At 39.8% G+C, this 20,760-nt stretch overlaps 1 protein-coding gene across 1 annotated transcript; it reads right to left on the bottom strand.

Annotated features, from left to right (window-relative positions):
- Nucleotides 1–387: 387 nt before the first annotated feature.
- Nucleotides 388–20,462, bottom strand: LOC132184137 (2-oxoglutarate (2OG) and Fe(II)-dependent oxygenase superfamily protein). The gene is made up of 9 exons (XM_059597650.2): nt 19,895–20,462; nt 18,630–18,677; nt 17,980–18,156; nt 17,729–17,879; nt 17,539–17,625; nt 16,171–16,295; nt 7,417–7,535; nt 5,704–5,815; nt 388–742 (listed from the first exon to the last, which is right to left on the bottom strand). Exons 1-9 carry the CDS (start codon nt 20,207–20,209, stop codon nt 707–709), a joined length of 1,170 nt encoding a protein of 389 aa, XP_059453633.2. The 5' UTR covers nt 20,210–20,462; the 3' UTR covers nt 388–706.
- Nucleotides 20,463–20,760: the final 298 nt, after the last annotated feature.

Below are 20,760 nucleotides of genomic sequence, written 5' to 3'. Positions count from 1 at the left end.
TATTTTAAGTATGTTGCTTATTATTATTATTTGCCAGTACATTATTTGTACGATATGTAGTTTAAATGTTTTGATCATCATAGTAGAAAGAGCTAGTAACTAGTTCAGTTTTGAGTATTTCAAATAAAGCAGAAAACTGAAAAGTCTCAAGAAAAGTATTTTCATTGGTGTTTACCACAGTTTTGTACTTCATGTTTTATGACTGAACACCACTTGTTTCTTTGTGGGTGATGTATCTACAATAGCATGTTAACACTGTCAAAAGTTATAAAAAAAAGTTGCAAAATAGTTGTACCTGTGAGATAAACATCTCTAAAAAAGGAAAAATAAAATAAAAGGGAAGGATACATTCTCAGTTGACAGGATAATCATGACAAGTCGATTATTATTATTATTATTAACTACGATATTGTGGTTTGAAACATCCTAGATTCATCTAATTAAACAATCTTTAGACCTCAAGGGATTAGATGAACACATGAAATTTTTACAAAAATTTCTTGCATGCTTCTACACAGAAATTCCATTTCCTTCACATACTCTGTACATACACCCACTCTGAGTTAAGATGAAGTCATAACAAAAAACAAAAGGGGGGTAGACTGACTGCAAGTTTCACCAACATGAATGCTATGGAGTCTAAACTAGAATTAGAGAGCTACACAATTTTAACAATCAACCAGTATTAGGTTACAACTGCAGCAGCTCATGTTGTGGATTCGCCTTCCTTCCTAAGCAACTCCTGCAGAAGATCAACTCAAATAAATATCTATTTGATACTTCAACATGCTTCTTCAGGTATTCCTTATACGGATTTGGCTTAGGTGCGGTAGTTCAAAACTACCGTACCTTGCTGTAGCCCAAAACGACCCAGTTTGGGGTCGTTTTGGGCAATAAAAGAATAGTTTTTTAAAAGAAATAATAAAAAATTCATTTAATATTAAAAAAAATCAATAATTTAAAAAATAAAAATATTAAAAAAAATAAAAGAAAAAGAAAAATCAAAGGGCATGGCCGATCTGGGAATGGTGTCGTAGTATAATCTAATCCTTTTGTTGGGGTTTCTGATGCAAATGTTGAGCTGCGCATTGTTGGTGGTGAGATTGAACTACGCGAGAGACGCGTCGGTGACATGGATCTTGAGGTTGGAGGGGCTGAAGCTGTACAAAACGATGAAGCCGGCGATGATGACGGGGAAGAGAATTAGGAGGATTTTCTTAGTGGGACTCATGTGGATGTGGTCGTCGGATTTGCGTGGTCGTCGGATTTGCGTGGCCGGGGGATTGAGTTCTCAAGATCCAAGTGGGCTTCAGTTTGTTTTTCTGCCACTGCCATGACCGATCGGAGGGTGAGAACAGAGGAAAAATCTCAATCAAATAGCTACAGAGCTTTAGAAATACACCTAAGCTTTATTTCAATATTCTTCTTAAATAGAGATTAGAAGGGATTGGAGGAGAAGATACGTTTGAAGAAAGACCAGGAGGAGGAGAGAGCTTTGGTGGTTTTGAATGAAGGAGAGGGCAGAGAAAGGCGAGAACCTCTGCATTTCTTCGAAGGTCAGTGGTCTGGGAACGGTAATCCTTGGGGTGGTCCGGCCACCCCAAAACCCAAACCTTTTTATTATTTTTTATTTTTCGTTGGCCTTTTGGGGGTGGCCGGACCACCCCATTTTGGCCAAAATGGGGTGGTCCGGCCACCCCAATTTGGCCAAAGGGGTGGCTTTTGATTTTTTTTTTTTCTCTCTTTTATTTTTTTAGTAGTTTTAATTTTTTAATATTTTTATTTTTATTTTTCTTTTACTTAAAAAAAAACTATTTTTGTATTGTCCAAAACGACCCATCGTTTTGGGCTACAACATGGTGCGGTAGTTTTGAACTACCGCACCTAAGCCGGATCCTCCATATAAATGTGCACTAATATAAAAGAAGGCAGCTTTATTATAAAGTAATAGTGTCCCATGACTGCTGTGGAAATAATACTATTTAGCTGAAGTGTTGAAACAAAAACCAATACAAAAACCTTCAAATGCTAACTAATAGACTAATAAATCCACTATATAGGAAGGTTTTTCCCCATCTTTGCGGTGAAAATTGCTCGTCAAATTTCCCAAAATTTCAAATTTAATAAAGCAGAGTATAGGGGGGGATGAAGGGGGGCTTCCATATTGTTAGTTTTTCTCAATTTCGTCACAATTTCTTGAAAATTCTGAATTCCCATAGACTAATAAGTCCACTACACCTATTTTAAACTTCACTCTCATATATATCTCCTGTCTTTTCTTCTTGGGAAGTAAAAATGTTATCACTTCTTATCAAGTCAGATTTCAGAAAGAAAGAACTCAAGAAAAAGAAACACAATTTCCTAAGCAATGCACTGACTTTAATTTTGTGTCCCCTAGCTTTTTTCACATTTCAAATGGAGCCTTATGGAGTAAAAAAGTTGAAGCGGCATCAAGAAGATTGCGATGGTGAGAGGCTGGGCAGGAATGGTGGAAGTTTCCTTAATGTCCATTGGGCTTCACCTCATTTTTCAGTGCTTAGAATCTTTATCTTTTTAGGAGCGTTTTCAGGTTAGCCCTCCTTTTGGAGAATAACTATAAATTTTTTTTTTTTTTTAGTGAATTCACATTAAAAGCTATAAATGGCACTGTCCAATTCATGGGCAAAAAAAGATGCCTAAAACTACAAAATATCTTCTTTTTTTATAAGTGAAGTTCATTAAAATGTATAAGAGTGCAACCAAAGTACACATGAAGCATACAAGAGAAACAACTAACCAAAAAAAGATAAAAGATAAAGGCAACGAAAACTAGGAATAAGGAAACAATCATAGGCAGTCATCCAACGGTAAAGGGTTTTCGAAGAAAAATGCCTTTAATTCCATCAATATCCTCTTACTATCTTTATAATTTCGATCATTTCTTTCTCTCCAAATGCACAATATTAAGCGCACACGAAATCATCTTCCAAATTGCTTCACTTTGAAGACTATCAAACTACCCACCTCAACAAGCGACTTATTGGGGTGGCAGAGGCCACCCCCGTTGCTCATCGAGGTGGCCGCAGCCACCCCCAGCCGCTTTTATTTCAGGTTTTTTTTTTTTTTTTTTTTTTTAATATGAGCTTGAAACAAAAATGGAGTTTTTCGTAATTTTGATTCAATTCCAATTTTTGCATGTGTGTTGTTACCAAACTAAGGAATAAGAATAACTATTCTATTCCACACTCTTCTATTCCTAGTAATAGCTATTTATTTTCCAATGGACTAGACATTCCGCGAACCAAATGAAACCTTAATATCTCTAGAAAAACTACCTTAAGGGTTTGATCCCCACACCACACATCATGCTAAAATTTAATCTTGGAACCGTTATCCCAACGGAATTGCTATATTTAAATCTATTACCAATCTCCACAAGGTCTCTCTCATAAGCGTAACTTCATAACCTCTTTCCCAAGAGAGCTCGGTTGAACAGAAGTAAATTTCAAAGCTCCAAACTCTCCTCCGAAATTAGAGAACAAACATTGGACAAAACCTTACCGAGCGAAATTAGAACTCTTCACCAATACCACCCCACAAGAAATCCCACTATTACTTCTCTATGCAATTGGCAACGCCAATAAGGGGGAAAAGAGCATGAAATATGTAGCAAATTAGACAAGGAGCTCTTAATCAAAGAAATCCTACCACCCTTAGAAGACAAGTACATCTACTTCAAACCTGCCAAACGACGCTCTATCTTCCTAATAGCGCAATCCTAAATAGATTTGGCCTTAAAAGAAGCTGCCAACAAAAGACCTAGATATTTCAAAGGGAAGAAGCCCTGAATCCAAGAATATGAGCCAAACCTTCTACATTATCAACATTGCCAACATGGACTAATTTGATTTAGGCAAATTAATCTTCCAACCTGACGCAGCTTTGAAACATAAGAACAAGCAACGCAAATACCGAAAGTGATCTTGTTTTGCCCCCACAAAACATCAAAGTGTTACTCGCAAACAGAAGATGAGAGATGTTTAAGCCCACCAACATTCCTAGGCCCCACAAAAAAGCCTGATAAAAAACCCTCATTCATTATAGTAGAGATCATATTACTTAAAGCCTCTATAATGATGACAAACGGGAAAAGAGACAAAGGGCCCCCCCTGTCTTAGGTCACAAGGATATTGAAAAATGCCATGGATGCCGTTCATCTATATAGAAAAATGCACCGAAGAAATACAGAACTATCCAATTACATCATTCCTCCCCAAAACCACATCTCAGCATATACAACAAACAACCTCATTTTTTTTTTTATCAGTAATCAAAATATCATTAAAAACATGAGGCGCTTCTAGGTACACAAGAAGTACACAAGAGCACCACCTAGCTAAGAGCAAAAAGAACAAGAAAATCATGATAAATATTCATCAAAGGAGAAACAAAAATAGGGTTCCCTTAGGCTCCAATTGCTTCGGCATAAAATATTTTCCGTATTTTCCAATGCTTGGTGCGACCAAATATATTTTCAATTTGACCAAAAAAGCTTCTTCAGTTTCAAAAAATACTTTTCGTTTTTAAATTTTGTAAGTCATTTTCCGAGTTTGAGATTCTCCTTCTCAAACCACTAGGCTTCCAAAAAACCACCTCTAGACCACAGCCGGACCATCATCGGACCACTGCCAAAACTCAAATTTTTAGGTTTATTGTTTTAATTATTTTATACTAATATTTTTATGTTGTGAATAAAAAATTATTTTTATAGGTTAATATAATTGAACAAAAATATAAATAATATTTGTGACTTTCCGTACATGCTAAACGCCAAAAAATGTTTTCAGCAGAAAACATTTTCCTAAAAAATGATTTCTCCCATTTTCCAACAAAAAAAAAACAAACATTTTATATTGAAACAAACATTCTGATATGACCACAAAGCCCCTTCAATTGCCACCTCCATAATCTATGACAACCAAAAATCATTCATATTTATTCGAACAACGCTGGGTGATGAAGGCTTTAGAACCCACCCTGGATGATTTCACAACTTCCTTCAAGCCTTTTGCTTGAAGCAGAGCCTCCATGGTAGCCAACAACCAAATCACACTAACTTCATGGAGACTAAAAGCACAAAACCTCTACTTCTTTCATAAAACCTATAAACCCGAAACCTCCTCAAACACGAACTCGAAGAACTTCGTTTCGAAGAGGACCCTCTTGAAATGACCAATCAACGAGGAACCATCTCGACCTCCAAATTGTGTTGCTAGAAAAGGAATGAGAGATTGAAGGTAAAATGTGTTTTTGTTCCTTCTTTTGTGTGGTTGCTGATTACAAAATATCTTATAATCCAAAAGAGAAGATGATAAACAATTAGAGGTCCTCATCTACTCAAAAAGCAATCTCAAAAACAGAAATTTCAACAGGTTAGTGTCATCTCAATGCCATCAAAAGTTCTAGAATTTCTCTCCACGAATACAACAAGAGACATAAGGGCACCACATGAGACAGCTACCTTTAGGTGTTTTATTTAACCTCAGTAAAAAAAATAAAAGTTTCTTCTCCTACTAGTCACAATAACTATTTTGTGAATTTTATAACCAACCTAAAAATTTAAGTGTCTTAAGAGTGCTTAGGCATCATCTTAGTGAGTGCATGTGCTAACAGTTATTCACCAAATACAATTTGTAATTAATAATGCAATTATATATAAATTACCGATTTGGTAGTAGCAATCGACAAGCGTTGCCTCTCTTTCTTTTCACGAAAGCATTCCCCACACCAGCTAGCGAAATCTTTTTGATACTTCTTCATCTCTCTAAAGACCGAACTGCATAGAGATATGCAATTTGAGCAAATAGATGCAATTAGTCCTCGATCACAATCTCAAGACAAATCATATTTGAAGAAGGAAGAAGATCTGGACAGTATCTAATATTTCTACTCCATAACAGTACAAGTAAAGATTTACTAAAGAAACCTGCATACAAATAGGTGCAAAACCAAATTTAGGTCAAGTATCACTTTCAAGAGAAAAAGCATAAAGTGTCTTCTAATTTGGAGTCATTTAGGAAGCAACAAAGTCACAATATATGCGACAAAAATGCAAAGGAATCTCAAACGGGCCATTGTCGGTGCAATGGTAAAAAGCTACAGTGCTACCAATAACAAGTATGTGAGTTGAATCTTGAGAGTGCTCACTTCGCACACAAATGCTAAGGCCTCGTTTGGTTTGCGAAATAGACCCTGGGAATGAAATGACTATTCCTATGGAATAGACATTCTCTTGTTTGGTAGGGATCTATTTCTGGGAATAGTTATTCCCCTGAAAATAACTAATCCCACACACAAAGGAATAGCTATTCCTCTATGGAATACATTTTCAAAAAACACCCAGATTATTTTTTATTTTATTTTAAACTTAAAAAAATAAAAACCAATGGGTGGTCGGCCACCCACAAAAGATGCTTGGGACACCACCCCCGTTTCATTTTGATTTGCTTCAGGGGTGGCCGGCCACCTCTGAGGGCGTCGGGGGTGGTCGCGGCCACCCCCATGGGTCCTCTGGGGTGGACGCAGCCACCCCTGTTGCTTATCAGGGGTGGCTGCGGCCACCCCTGAGGCAACCCACTTTATTTTCTTTTTTTTATTATTATTATTTTTTTAATATGAGTTGAAAAAAAAAAAAATAGCATTGGATTTTTTCGTAATTTTGATTAAATTCCAATTAGGGTATGTGTGTTATTACCAAACTAAGGAATATGAATAGTTATTCTATTCTATTCTATTCTCTTTCCTAATGGAATACGCATTCTGAGAACCAAACGAATCCTAAAAGGTAAGACGGTATTGAAGCCACCCCTCCCATGTGATGTAGGATGTCAAGTGGAGATTCTAGGATTTAGGAAATTAGGATAAATTTTTGTAAAAGATACAAGGAACTGGTGATTAGTTTGAGAATAAAAGGCTCCAATATTTGGTTATACTTGTGGGAAATCAGTAGAAGTATAACGAAAAGCATAAAAGAACTAGTAGCATGATACCAATAGGCTAATACTTCCAACATGTGCCTTTGAAGAGACTTCTCCCAAATAAAATTCATTAATTTAAACCCAAAAAAGAGCATGTTAAAAACTATATCTGAATCAAATATATGGCTAGGGGCCTTTTTGACATATCCCTGGTCTAAAAGTAGGAGTCACAAATGAAGAAAAAATTTAGAGAATACTAAATGGTCATGTCACAAATTAAATCTTGTAAAAGTTGTCATAAACATTGTAATCTAGTACTAGAATATATAAATTAAAACCAACTGATCACACTACATAAATTGAAAGGTGGATTCTCTTATTTATAGTTCTGAAGTTAGAATTGACCAGAACTTTATCAAAGAACATAACCAGTTATAAAAGTAAAATGACTAGAAAGCACCTTCTGCACCACAGAAGCAGGTTGATACGATGACCAGAGGTTGTGGCTCGTGCACCATGGCGGTGACGACCACGATGAAGCACAGCTCGCCCCGAGACATGGGAATAATCAAAGATCTCCTGCTTTTGAATATCATAATCCATCAAAATACTTTAAAAGTAGTACATAAAACATTTTTTTTATAGTTAATCAGCGAATTTTATAAAAAGAGAAGGCGCCCCTAAGCATAAAGGAAGAATAAAAAGAGATAAAACATATTTATCTCATGATGAAGTCTACACAAATGAAATTCACTAGAGACAAAGCATGAATTACAAAATTACAACACCTCAATTATTTTTCTTTCTTTTTTTCTTTTTTCTTTTTTTTTAATTTCTACGAGCTGCCACAATACTTGACACAAAAGGTACAATACAATAATACACTCTGATACAAACAAATAGTAATAATTACTAGAAGACAAATTCTGTTTTCGCTATATTGAAGTTGTTTGTTTACCAAAAACTATTCCTAGGAAACCATTGTTGCTACTATATGTTCCAATGACATGCAAGCTAGGTTTCCAAAGGTGTCTGCACCAGGAGACCTCATGGTACAGAAAACATGGCAACTTTCAAATGCCAAAAGTACAAAGATGATATTATCCCTTTTAATTACCAAAAGTACAATGCCTCACAAGAAATTTCCAACATCTTTCTTTAATCCCCTTATTCCTTGATTGGTATATTTTGTAAGCAACATTATGTAATTTTCAAGCAATGACTAGTAATTAGTTTGACAGCAATTATCTATAGTCAAACCATATAGAATTTCTTTTATAATTTACATCTGTACACATAACGCTTATCATGTATTATCAAAAGATTGTTTTAAAGAATGACAATAAAGAGAGGCCCAAAGTGAACAAAAAATAAAGGAGAAACAAATCCAATGGGAACAAGAACAAAGCCGCATATGAAAAAAAAAACAAAAACAAAAAAACCTTTTAGAATCATCACCAAGGCACCTTAGTTGAATGCCTTGCCAGATGTCCTCTGGAGGGAGGAGAAAAATAGACTAGGGTGTGTTCATCCTTATTAAGACTTAGGAGTGACACAGAAAACTAAAAAAGAAAAATAGTATGTAAACCATTGGAACATCGCAAACTACATGTTGATTGTATATCCTACGAGTACACCCAAACCTGCTTTTGAGAACAAAGTTCAACATTCAAGTTGTAGTTCCTGAATTTCATATCTCAGAAAGAAGCTCAAGCTTCGAAAAACTCTTTTTTTTTATAAGTAATATTGTATATATCAAAAAAAAGTACAACTACCAAACAATCTGCACTATCTGCAAGTTGAAGATTTGGAAAATATAATGGTTTTCAGGGGAGGAAGAGAGGATATTGAAATTGGCAGTTGAAGATTATAAAAGCAAAAGGCAAGAATAGTCTAGGAGCTGCAAACAAACATATCTAAACAACTGTGCGTGGATAGACTTTTGGCTGAAAAAAGGAGCGAAGCCTAAAGCCATTATGAGCCATTATGGTTTTTCAAAACAAAGACGATTGATTCATGTACAATGTAGGAATGAATTGGTTCTTTGTTAGTCTTTAGTAGCTTGTTAGTGTCATGGCTGTCTCGAGAAGGTGGTTTGTGGAGTCAAAAGATTTCGAATTGTTGATTAAGGAAGGGGCCTCAGGGGTGAGGATTTTTGAAACAAGCAGCAGGAAAAAGAAGGTGATCTTCCTGAAGAGGGATGAATTAGTATGGCTGGGGCGTATAGTGGGGGAGTTGGTGGCAGTAGAAACATCTGAAGTATTTTGGGATCAATCCAGGGCAGGGTATCCACGGATTATCGCGCAGAAATGCTCCAATAGACATGGGCGATTTTTGACAGTAGAAGAATTTGATGGAAGGCAAAGAAGCGGCTCGATCATCATCCCAGAAGGCCGATATGGTCAAGGGTGGAAACGCTTTATATCGGAGGTGCGTCGGGCAAAGGATTTCTTCTGTGAAATCAGGGAGGCAAAGGAAGGTAAGAAGGCCAAGGAGGGGGTGGAAAGGAGAAGTTATGTGGAGGCATTGGGTGTTTCGGTGCAACCGGCAGAGGATTGCTTCAACCCCTTTCCAGAGCCGATAGCAAAGGTTCCAAGGAGGCTGAAAGAGGCTTCGGTAGATATGGACAATCTTTTTCATATGTCCGGCAAGCGAGGGCTGGGGTCGCAAGCTCCGGCGAGGCCTGTCGGCGGTTGTGAGGAGGGAACTATGAAGAACCATCTGACTGCTGTGGCGGGAAACTGCAACCCAGAGGTAGGGGGAATGGCAGGAGAGGTCAGCAGGATGCCGGTGAGCAGAGGCAATTCTCCGGTGAGCAGTCGGTACTCTTCGGCGAGGCAGTCAGCTTCGATATTTGTTGCTGATCACGTGAAGGGTCAGGAGAGGGATGGTTGCCACGACGAGCAGGATCTCTTACGTGTTAAAGTTGAGCTCATTAATGCTAGGGAGTTGTTGTGCAGACTGAGAGGTGAGGTCGACGTGGGTTTGAATAGGCTTGACTTAGCTATTAAAAATATTGAGGGCAGGAGCCTTCCTTCTAAGTTTGATGGGTTTCGGGATGGGGTTTCGGTTAGAGGGGATAAGTCTGAATTTGTGATGGCCCAGCCCATGTCGTTACAGGGTGGGTGGTCCAAGCTGGTTCAGAAGCAGCCTCCTCAACCGGTGCAGAAGTATTTTAGGAAGAAGCTTGCAAGGCCCACTCGGGTTTTTGGTATTGGGCCGGGCCCGGCGAGTGAGATCCTGGCAGTGCAAGACTGCTCTTTTATGGAGGGTGTGACGAGGCCTTTGGTGTTAGGGGAGGGCTCGGGTGCAGGGTCGATGCAGGTGGGTGTGCCGGAGCTCGTGGCGGGTGGTCCAAGTTCTCCGGTGGGTTCTGTCGGTCTTCCGGTAACTTCTGCGCCTAGGTCGATGTCCGACGCCAGGGACGGCCTTGTCCCTCCTATGCCGATCGTTCCTGTGATCACGGCTGAGGCGCCGATGAAGGTAGGAGAGACTGGAAAGGAGCCGGCGAGGTTGATTCCGGCGAAGGTTGATAGTCAGGGTGACGCTCCGTTGGTGGGCAGCTCTGGTCAGGCTACGTTGACGCCGGGTCTGTGCGTTTCTGTCGTGGGGATTCCGGCGAAGGTTCAGGTCACTCCCTTCGTTACTGATGCTCTTCCTCTGCCCGGGACTGACCTTTCTGTTCAGAGCTTGCCGAGGAGAGTGTCGAGCACGCCTGATTTGGGGATTTTGGGGAAGGAGCCTGGCATTAGGGTGTCTTCGGCCGGTATTTTGGTAAGCTCCGGTACTAGTTCGATGCCCGGCGACAAGGAGGCTCACGGCGTTTCTCTACCAATGGATTCTGCTCCTCTTAGTCATGCTGTTCAGTGTTCCCCTAAGGGGGGTTCGTGTGTCCCTGCTACAGGGATTTTGGGAAAGATGCCTGGCGAGTGGGTGCTCCCTGGGCTCGCTATCGATGGCTGTGAGGAGTCCGGGAGGGAGGGTTTAATGGGAAGCAATCCAGCTGATCAGTCCCTGGGTGGTTCTGTGTTGGGTTTGTTGAGCAAGGAACCGGAGTTAAGTGTGACACTGATTGACAGTGGGGGTAGGGATCCTTCTGCAGTAGAGGTTTCTACCACCCAGGAGTCTTTTGTCCCAAATTCTTGTCCTGAGGAGTCGCTGGAGGAGCAGGAGAGGGTCTTTATCACTAAGGCCTGCAAGGAAGTCGGTCTTTCTTGTGACGGAGAGGAAGGAAAGTTTGAGGAGACTATCGGGTTATTGATGGCTGCCAATAAAGGCAATGAGTCGGAAAGGGAAGAGGGTACTTCTACAGCCAAAAAAGGTAAGAGGGAGCTTTATCTTTTGCAGACCTCTGCCAATTTTATGGAGTATTCTGCGAGGGACGGGAAAAAGGGGAGGGCCAGGCGAGTTAAATTATGAAGCTCAAGATTCTTTCTTGGAATGTGAGAGGTTTGAATGAGAAGGATAAGAGGCTGAGGGTTAGAAATTTGCTTAGGAGTTGGAAGGCGGATGTAGTTTGTTTCCAAGAGACTAAAATGGATTTCATTTCGTTCAACTTTGTGAGGAGTTTATGGGGCTGCCTGTATGTGGAGTGGTGCTATGTCCCTTCCATTGGGGCTTCGGGGGGCATTTTACTCATGTGGGATAAAAGGGCTGTTGAGAAGGTAGATGTAATGTTGGGGAATTATGTGGCGGCTTGCTCTTTTAAGAATGTTGATGATGGCTTTGTGTGGGCGTTTGCGGGAGTGTATGGTCCTAACAGAGTTTATTCTAGGCGTTTTCTTTGGGAGGAGTTGGCAGGGGTCATGAGTTGCTGGGACGTGCCATGGTGCATCGGTGGGGATTTCAATGTCACTCTCTATCCAAGTGAAAGATCGAGGGGAGCTCATTCACGAGTTGCGATGAGGGATTTCGGTGAGTTCATTTCGGAGCAAGGCCTCATGGACCTCCCCTTAGTTGGGGGGATCTCTACCTGGTCAAACAATAGCTCTTGGTCCAGGCTTGATCGCTTTCTTGTCTCTCCGGATTGGGAAGCCTGCCATCCAGATTTGCGTCAAAAGAGGTTGCTTCGGGTTTGCTCTGATCATGCTCCTATTATTTTGGACTGCAATTCTCACCCGGGAGGTAAAAGGCCTTTTAAATTTGAGAATATGTGGCTCAAAGTGGAGGGTTTTGTAGATAAAGTGCGTAGCTGGTGGGACTCGTATCATTTTCAGGGCACTCCAAGCTTCATTCTTTCTAAAAAGTTGCAAGCTCTTAAGTGGGATATTAAAAGATGGAATGATCAAGATTTCGGCAATGTGGGGGTTTGTATTAAGGCTCGTATGGAAGATCTTAAAGCTTTGGATAGGATGGAGGAAGAGAGAGGCTTATCTGCAGAAGAGATTGAGAGGAAAAGGGTGCTCGCTACAGAGCTAGAATCTTCTCTTCTTCAAGAAGAAATCAGTTGGAGGCAAAAATCTAGGATCCGATGGTTGAAAGAGGGCAACAAGTGTACGAAATTCTTCCATCGGGTCGCTAATGCCAACCGAAGACAGAATTATATTGAGTCTTTGAACATTCATGGCACTAGTACTTCTGATCAAGAGGCTATTAGTAATCATATCACTCACTTTTATGAGTCGCTCTTCACAGAGTCTCTTAGTTGGAGACCGAGGTTGGATAACCTCCATTTCGATAGGTTGGAGGTGAACGAGGCTTCTAGTCTGGAGGTTCCTTTCGAGGAAAGGGAGGTGTGGGAGGTAGTCCAAAAAATGGATAGGGATAAGGCTCCAGGCCCAGATGGCTTTTCTATGGCTTTCTTCCAGGATTGTTGGGAGGTGATCAAACTGGACATCATGGCTGTTTTTTTGGAGTTCCATGACCGAGGTAAATTCGAAAAAAGCCTCAACGCTACGTTTATTGCTCTTATTCCGAAGTCGCATGGGGCTTCCGATCTGAAGGATTTTCGCCCTATCAGCCTTGTGGGGGGGATTTATAAGATTATTGCGAAGGTCCTAGCCAATAGAATGAGGAGAGTCATGAATCAGGTGATCTCCAACCCGCAGAATGCTTTCGTCAAAGGAAGACATATTTTGGATTCGGTGCTTATAGCCAATGAATGCCTGGACAGCCGTATCAGATCTGGGGATCCCGGCCTCCTGTGTAAGTTGGATATGGAGAAGGCTTATGATCACATGAATTGGAAGTTCTTAATCTATTTGTTGAGGAGGTGTGGATTTGGTGAGAAATGGTGTTCATGGATCAAGCATTGTATCTCGTCGGTGCGGTTTTCGATGTTGATTAATGGCTCTTCCTCTAGGTTCTTTGGGAGTTCGCGTGGGGTGAGACAAGGTGATCCTCTTTCGCCTTTTTTGTTCATCTTGGTCATGGAGGCGTTCAGTAGGTTGATAAACACTTCCATCAGTAGGGGTTTCATCAATGGCTTTTATGTGGGTGCTAGAGAGCCTGAGCGGGTAATTGTTTCTCACCTTCTCTTTGCTGATGATACGCTGGTTTTTTGTGGGGCTACTCCTGACCAAGTTAGATTTATTAAAGCCCTCCTTATCGGCTTCGAGGCGGTCTCAGGGTTAAAAGTTAACCGGGCCAAATCTGTCTTGGTCCCAGTTGGAGGTTCGGTGGTGACAGGGGAGCTGGCTGGTATCCTGGGTTGTGGCACTAGTTCTTTGCCCTTGAGGTATCTGGGTCTTCCTCTAGGGGCTTCGTTTAAGCTTTTGGCTATTTGGGATGATTTGTTGGAGAAGATTGCTAGAAGGTTGGCCCCTTGGAAGCGCTCGTATCTGTCCAAGGGGGCGAGACTCACTCTCATTAGGAGCACCTTATCCAATCTCCCCACCTATTTTATGTCTCTTTTCCCCATTCCGGCTTCTGTGGCGAATCGCATTGAGAAGATCCAACGAGATTTTTTATGGGGGGGTTTCAATGACGAGCATAAGTTTCACTTGGTCAGTTGGAAAGAGGTTTGTTCTCCGCTTGATGAGGGTGGTCTAGGGATTCGGAGTTTGCGTCTTTTTAATCAAGCTCTTTTGGGGAAATGGTTATGGAGATTTGCAAATGAGGAAGAAGCTTGGTGGAGAAGTATTTTGGTGGCTAAGTATGGGGTGGATTGGGGTGGATGGTGTTCTAAAGTTCCTCGAGGAACGCATGGGGTGGGGTTATGGAAATACATTTGTAAGGGTTGGGGGCTGTTTCAGAGCCTCTTTAGATTGGATCCTGGATTGGGGGTGAAAGTCAAGTTTTGGGAGGATTCTTGGTGTGGTGAGATGTCCCTCAAGGAAGCTTTTCCCGGTCTTTTCAATATTGCTAGCAATAAGGATGCTTCCATAGCGGATATTCGGGAGTGCTCAAATGGTAGGGTTCACTGGAATGTCACTTTTACCCGTAGAATTCATGATTGGGAGGAGACGGTCTTAGCTTCCCTCTTCTCGCTCTTGTATTCGACCTCGATTCGTGGGGAAGGGGAGGATCGGATGTGGTGGACCCCTTCTAGAAAAGGAAAGTTTGAGGTTCGCTCTTTTTATAGGATGCTTGTCTCAAAAGAGTCCAATCATTTTCCTTGGAAAAGTATTTGGCGCACAAAGGCTCCTTCGAGAGTGGCCTTTTTTGCTTGGTCGGCCGCCCTTGGAAAATCTCTCACCTTGGATAATGTTCGGAAGAGAGGTATTGTGGTGATTAATCGTTGCTGTATGTGTAAAACGGATGGGGAGTCTGTGGATCATCTTTTTCTTCATTGTGGGGTAGCGCGCAAGCTGTGGGAGGTTATTTTCTCCCGCTTCAATTTGTGTTGGGTTATGCCTAGAAGTGTCAAGGATTTGTTTGCCAGTTGGTGCTCGGGTGGGAGATCTAGTTGTGCCATGGTGTGGAAGATGGCTCCCCTTTGTCTTTTATGGTGCCTGTGGATGGAGAGAAATGTGAGATGCTTCGAGGATTTGTCGAGGACTCTTGAGGACCTTGTTCATTTCTTTTTGTACACTCTTTTCTCTTGGACTGCAGGCTGGCTTGCTCCTATTGTGATTAATTTTCCTGATTTCCTCTCTATGTTCTCTTCTTCTCTCTCCCCTGCTTAGTCGCTCTCTTGTATACTCCCTGTGTACTTGGGTTGCGCCCCTCTGCGCTCTTTAATGCATTATTACTTATCAAAAAAAAAAAAAGCGCAATGCACCTCTAGGTACACAAGAAAGTATAACTCTTAAAATCATGAAACTTTAAATGTCAAACACCTTAGACTAATTTTGTTCAGATATGCATGGAAATGCAAATTTAGTTCAAATATTTTTAAAAATAATATTGTTCCAATTTCTTGAAGTGATACCTCCAAACAAAATGCTTTTTCTTAACATTTCTCCACCAACTGTTAAAATGACCAAATGCCCTAACTTTTAACAAACAGCTTTTGCTCTAACCAAGATAATCTGATGTTGGAGAGAAAATAATGCTTGAAACTTCAAAGCTTGTGAGAGGACGGTGACAAAACTAAAAGCCATTATGCTCAAATCTCTTTATGTTTGGATGGGTGCCTACAATTGCTCTCGTTTCTCTAATTTCTTATAATTTCTTTAAATGTATTCTTCTTTTCCTTAATTTGGTATTTCTCTTGTATACTTCCCATGTACATGGGTCGCACCACTCTGCGCTTCTTCATGAAATTGGATTACTTATCAAAAAAAAATTTAATGAAAATTGAAAGACTGGATCAATAAGATTTTTTGTGTTAGAATTCAAAGAGAAACATAACAAAGGTCTTGCATAAGTCAAGAGGGTAAGCGCATAACCTACTTGTGCAGATGGAATTAGAATACAGAAGACAATGTGGGCTTAATTGGACTAATCAACAACTCATGGCTGGCACATGGTACAAAAGCACATCAATGCATACAAGAAGGATTTCAGTAATGAAGTACTGCAGAAAACATTTGACAAAGAAACTAGAGCTTAAAAAAATACCCTTAAAACATTTTTTTTGAAAAGGATATTGGTTTAATTTGACTATTGAAATTGTCTCTATGACCCAAATTCAATATGTATTTTAAGAATGTGTCTCATGGTTATGGTATACCAATATATGGAACTATAGTCAGAACCAATGCACAGTCTAGCTGTAAGGACAAAAAAGAGAACCTTTTGCCCTAAAATTGATAAATTAAAAAAACTAGAGTGTTATCTCTGCCTTACAACAAACTTATTGATACTATTCCATTATAAAAGGCTAACATACCTCTGGCTGACTTCCTGTATTTACATGTTTATCACATCGCGTGCCACGAAAAAACAATTCTCCTCCACCAAATTGCTTACCCAAGCACACATTTAAAGTTACCTCTGAGTCATCCACATGAAAACCTACAAAGATAAAATTATTTAAAATTAGATTACATTAGTTTCGACAGAAAATGAAATCAATGAAAAACAAGTAAATCCTGTCTGATATACTATTATGGTACTGTTGAATTACTATTTCTGAAGCACACTGATAATTTAGTCAAGGATGATTCATGTACAACCAACATCAGTACAGAGTTTGAAACCTCAGTAGAAACATTAGAGAACTGTAGGAATTATCATCAACTAGATATCTCAGTCTTCTACAAATTTCCATTTTTTATTGTCGGAAAATCAATCTTGCATTAAACACAATATGTTAATGGAGCATTTCTATATCAATTTCTTGGATTTAAATTTCAGAGGCCTTGGAGTTTAATGAGCACTTCGATATCAATTTCTTGGATCTACATTCCAGAGCTCGGAGTCTAATGTTATCATAAGTCTTTGCTTTTATCAACAGCCCCAAAATAATTTTGCAAATATACTGATATTCTCAACCAAGTCCCAAAGTCCTCAAAAACAAAGCTTTCCAACAAGAAAAGTATAGGCAATTCTCCATATATCTCCTTTGGTACTCAAGGGGCAAGGTGATAAATTACTCAACTTCCAAAAAAATGAACATCGGAGCCTGAGATTTTAGTGGCAATCCACTACAACTCCATGGGCTTAAAAAAGCTTTGTTAAGCCAATTACTGAGCCCAAACCAAAAGCTCTTCTAGTCATATCCATGTTAACCTATTTTGGGACAAAGGATAAGTTTTGTAAGTTCTCAAGTCACACATTACTTTGATCATTTGAAATTTTCAGCCAAGAAAGTTATCAATTCAACCATTTTGGTGAAGAAAGGTGCAAAGAAAACATCAAACTGTTATTGAATTTTCTGCAACGACTACATAGGTACATACATCATTAAAATTGAAGTTCATCCAAAGCTGTTTGTCCTATCATCAAATTAGAAAGGAAAAACAAAAAGCATAATGTAATATCCACTGGAAAAAAAATATATATCTATATATATAGACGAATCTATTAACATCCTAAAGACGTCATCTACAAATGAAGGGTACCATAGTTGCTCAAGAAATAAGAAGGCATCCACATGCCAGCATTAAACTAGACCAATTGTTAAAGCTATGGTTAAGAGTCCAGTAATACGGTCATGTAAGCTATTGCACAAATTACTTGAGGCAATAAAAACTGGTGACAACATGCATCTGCAGAAGTGTTAATGTCAAGAGGAATGCATCATTAAAGCACCTACCTAAGTCAACATCCCTATCTCTGCCATATTCAACAACAAATCCATGATGAGAATCCAGAGTTGATCCACCAACTTCAGGAAAGAACACTGCATTGATTAAGTTTAAGAAAGAGTTAGCCACATTTCACTGTTGCTATCGTCTAGTGAATTAATGAAATAGGCATCTTCACTATGAGCAAACATGTATCACCCTTAGATATAGGACGAATAAAACCCTCCATAAGCTTGTCAAGCATGGTTTCAAGACCAAAATCATCGAGAACAGCACCATACTTATTCATCGTATTTGGTCGCATGATTCGAAATTTTGCTTCATTAACCCACTTTTCGAAGTTCTCCACCTAGATAGTCAAAATACAACATAAAAGAGTATGAAAACAATAGAACGAGGAGATGTTAAATATACCATAGCAAATGACCAAGAAAAGCGATAGACAATACCTCAGCTAACAATAATTCACAGAAATGTGGCTGAAGCATTTCAAATGTAAAAACACCAGGTGAGGGTTCAGACATTATACTTCTAAAGCTTTCCTCCGAATTATCACTGATTGCTTTTAGAAATGACGGAACAAAGAACGTTGTCGGGTGCATTGTGTATAACTCTCTATGTAAAGGCTGCACAGGTAGGTACAGCAGCAGTAAGTGTTGATTCCATCAAACAGATAACACAAGGAGTGCAAGGGAAATTTTGCACCAAGTTATCATTTTATCACAGCATATTCTAAACACGGACACTTCCAGCTTCACTCTTTTGAAAGCCATATACACCCAGGAGAATACTTTTTTTTTTTTTTTTTGATAAGTATACACCCAGGAGAATACTACGCCAACAAATAAATATGCTAGAGAAGATACTTTACGGCAAATTCTTATATGCATGAGAGACAATTTATCTGGAAAGTATAACAAGTGATCATTGTTAATCACTCATAGATCTATTCTGTAGCAGAAAACTTCAAATTGAAAAAGAATCGCAAATCTTTCACTCCCAATAGCTCTTAAGATTGGACAAAACAATTGAGAGTTACCATTAAGTCACAAAAATAAATAAAATAAATGAATAAGTACAAGAGAGCTGTGCTTGATACCTGATAATTTGATATTATCTTCTGCCTGTATTCCCTATGTTTCTGAACCTGATACACAACACGACAAAAGAAGAAAAAAGAAAATAAACATCATATGGCTTTTGCTGAGGGTTGAGATAATCTAATATCAGGCAAAGAATTCTTCTTTTTTTTTGGTTAAGTCTCATCAAACAGTTACATAATCTTTCACAGCAAAAGAAAATAAATGCACAAAGAACATGAATGCAGCAGCTTTCAATGTTCAGTAAACAAGGTCAAAGTTGCATTTAAACAATTTACCCTTCATCCAAGAGAAAATTTAGAAAACCTGAATGCAATGAACAAACTCACTTCCCAGGGAACAATAGGTGGGAATGATTTTATTGATGTTTGCAACTATTTAAAACTCATTTATGGCACCACGACTTCATTTGTATAAATAAAAAGCAGCATTAATTCAATGACACATATTAGCATGTCTACATGCACACAAATTTAGTAACAGCCAGAACTAAAATTAAGCAAGTTTCTCTCAACCCTTTCACATGGAAAGACTCCATAAGCACCAAGGTGGTAATTAACAAATTCCAAAACCAAAGCAAATGAGTATTCTAATATCCCAGTAGTGACTGACTGTAACGTGCCATGCAAAGAAGAATGAGGTGGCAGCTGCACAAGGATCCACGTGGCAGTGCAAGGATTGAAGATACTTGAAGATCAGCTGGTTATCTTACTTAATTAGTATTGATTGTATTGCAGAAAGCAACCGAAATGTGGTTAGCTATTCTGTTAAGGATCAACTCTGTTACTTCTATTATAATTTAGTTAGTTAGTTGGGATGTTAGTTAGAAGCTGTTAGTTGTAGAAGAATGTATAAATAGCCTGCATGAAGATGTAAAAGGCAGCTTTGAAGTAGATTGTTCAGTTGTGAACTTGGAGGTTTGTACCACCCTCTGAATCATCCTCGGAAGTGCCCGAGGGCATTTTCGTCATTTCAGATGTAAATCACTTGCCCGTTGGAACCATCCTCAGCCCTAACAAAACCCTAGATTTTGCTAAAATGCATTACGCCCCTCAATTACAAACCCCATTTGGCTTCCGAAAAATCCTCAAGAGAAGCACAACCGAAAAGAAAAATACCACTTTCCGTTGCTTTCCCCCACAAGTTCTCAGAAACCAAATAGACCACCAAAATTGGAAAAAAAAAAAAAACAAAACAAAACAAAAGCAAAAGCAAAAGCAAAAAAGAGTGTAAACAAGAAAGAAAATTGCTCTCAGAAACATACTCTGTTGCGCTCTCCGATGGGCAAGTACTTGTGCAGAATCTCCCTCATGAACTTGACCTTGTCGTCTCGGGGCACGCCGAGCATGATCGGGGGCAAGTACGGCTCCAAGGAACTGAAAATCGAGGGGCTGAAGTCCAATTGCAGGTCCTCATAGCTCTCAGGTTTGTGGTCCTTGTTCGGGTTCAACCTCAGCCTCTGGCTCGCCGCCACCACCTGAGCCACCGTCGCCGGCCGGCCAGCGTCACCCGTCGCGACGTCGTTTCCTCCCCCTGGCACTGGTGACGGCCCTTCCCGGCGGTCAGCGGGGAGCGACATGATCCAAGATTAAAACGGAAAATTCAAGCGCTAATGGTGATATTTTTTGCGGAGCATTTGGAAGATTTAAAGGGAATTAGGGTGTTTCTGTTGCTAACTTGCTGAGGACGTGAATGATGGGGTTCATCCTGTTGCCATTAGGGTTTGGCATGGTTTGAAGTTCTTGCATTTCTTTATTGTCATTTTAGGGTTGTTATTTTTTAGGGCAGACTCGGCTAACGGGAAAACAAAGAGAGCAACACTAGACGCTCGAGGTTTTTATATCTCCTATATATATATATATATACATATATATATATATATACTTTTTTCATTTAATTATATTAAACTTTAAATTAAAAAAATGATTCGATTGGGTTCTGGCGGTGACCTGGCTGAGTCCCGCGAGTCACAACTAGGTCCAAACAGAGTCTCGATCGAGTCTTGGCGATGTCTTACCGGGTCCTCATTGAGTCCATGCGAGGTCCCGACCAAGCTCTAGTGGTGTTTTGGTTGGGTTCTGACCCGGTTTTGGTAGGTCCCGATGAGGTGCTGATTGGGTCCTAGCGAGG

The sequence above is a fragment of the Corylus avellana genome, chromosome 7, assembly GCF_965113065.1.
Source record: "Corylus avellana chromosome 7, dhCorAvel1.hap1.2, whole genome shotgun sequence".
NCBI classification, from domain to species: Eukaryota; Viridiplantae; Streptophyta; class Magnoliopsida; order Fagales; family Betulaceae; genus Corylus; species Corylus avellana.
Note: the sequence above shows the minus strand (reverse complement) of the source record. Positions and strands in the feature narration are given on the sequence as shown.